The following is a 587-nucleotide window of genomic DNA, read 5'->3' as shown; positions in this document are numbered from 1 at the left end:
AGAGACTACCTGTACTGAGACAGAGACCACCTGTACTGAGACAGAGACCACCTGACCTGAGGACAGAGACCACCTGACCTGAGGACAGAGACCACCTGTCCTGAGACAGAGTCCACCTGACCTGAGGACAGACACCACCTGTACTGAGAACGAGACTACCTGTACTGAGACAGAGACCACCTGTACTGAGACAGAGACCACCTTACCTGAGGACAGAGACCACCTGACCTGAGGACAGAGTCCACCTGTACTGAGGACAGAGTCCACCTGTACTGAGGACAGAGTCCACCTGTACTGAGGACAGAGTCCACCTAAGACCACCTGACCTGAGGACAGAGTCCACCTGATCTGAGGACAGAGTCCACCTGACCTGAGGACAGAGACCACCTGTACTGAGACAGAGACCACCTGACCTGAGGACAGAGTCCACCTGACCTGAGGACAGAGACCACCTGTACTGAGACAGAGACCACCTGACCTGAGGACAGAGTCCACCTGACCTGAGGACAGAGACCACCTGTACTGAGACAGAGACCACCTGACCTGAGGACAGAGTCCATCTGTACTGAGACAGAGACCACCTGACC

The 587-nt window shown here is 55.4% G+C and overlaps 1 protein-coding gene across 2 annotated transcripts in view; it reads right to left on the bottom strand.

Moving 5' to 3' along the window:
* Positions 1–587, bottom strand: part of LOC106511897 (uncharacterized) — a 10,954-nt gene that overhangs the window by 7,948 nt on the left and 2,419 nt on the right. The window contains exons 2-4 of one of the 2 annotated variants that reach the window (XM_014000621.1): positions 539–581; positions 160–311; positions 10–116 (exon numbers count right to left, since the gene is read on the bottom strand). In XM_014000621.1, coding sequence (XP_013856075.1) covers positions 10–116; positions 160–311; positions 539–581 — 302 coding nt within the window. Of the gene's footprint in view, positions 1–9; positions 312–538; positions 582–587 lie in introns of both variants that reach the window. The other variant, XR_001309568.1, reaches the window with a different exon arrangement.

The sequence above is a fragment of the Austrofundulus limnaeus genome, unplaced genomic scaffold (assembly GCF_001266775.1).
Source record: "Austrofundulus limnaeus strain Quisiro unplaced genomic scaffold, Austrofundulus_limnaeus-1.0 Scaffold3505, whole genome shotgun sequence".
NCBI classification, from domain to species: domain Eukaryota; kingdom Metazoa; phylum Chordata; class Actinopteri; order Cyprinodontiformes; family Rivulidae; genus Austrofundulus; species Austrofundulus limnaeus.
The sequence above is the reverse complement of the archived record's forward strand: the minus strand, read 5'-3'. Positions and strand labels throughout refer to the sequence as shown.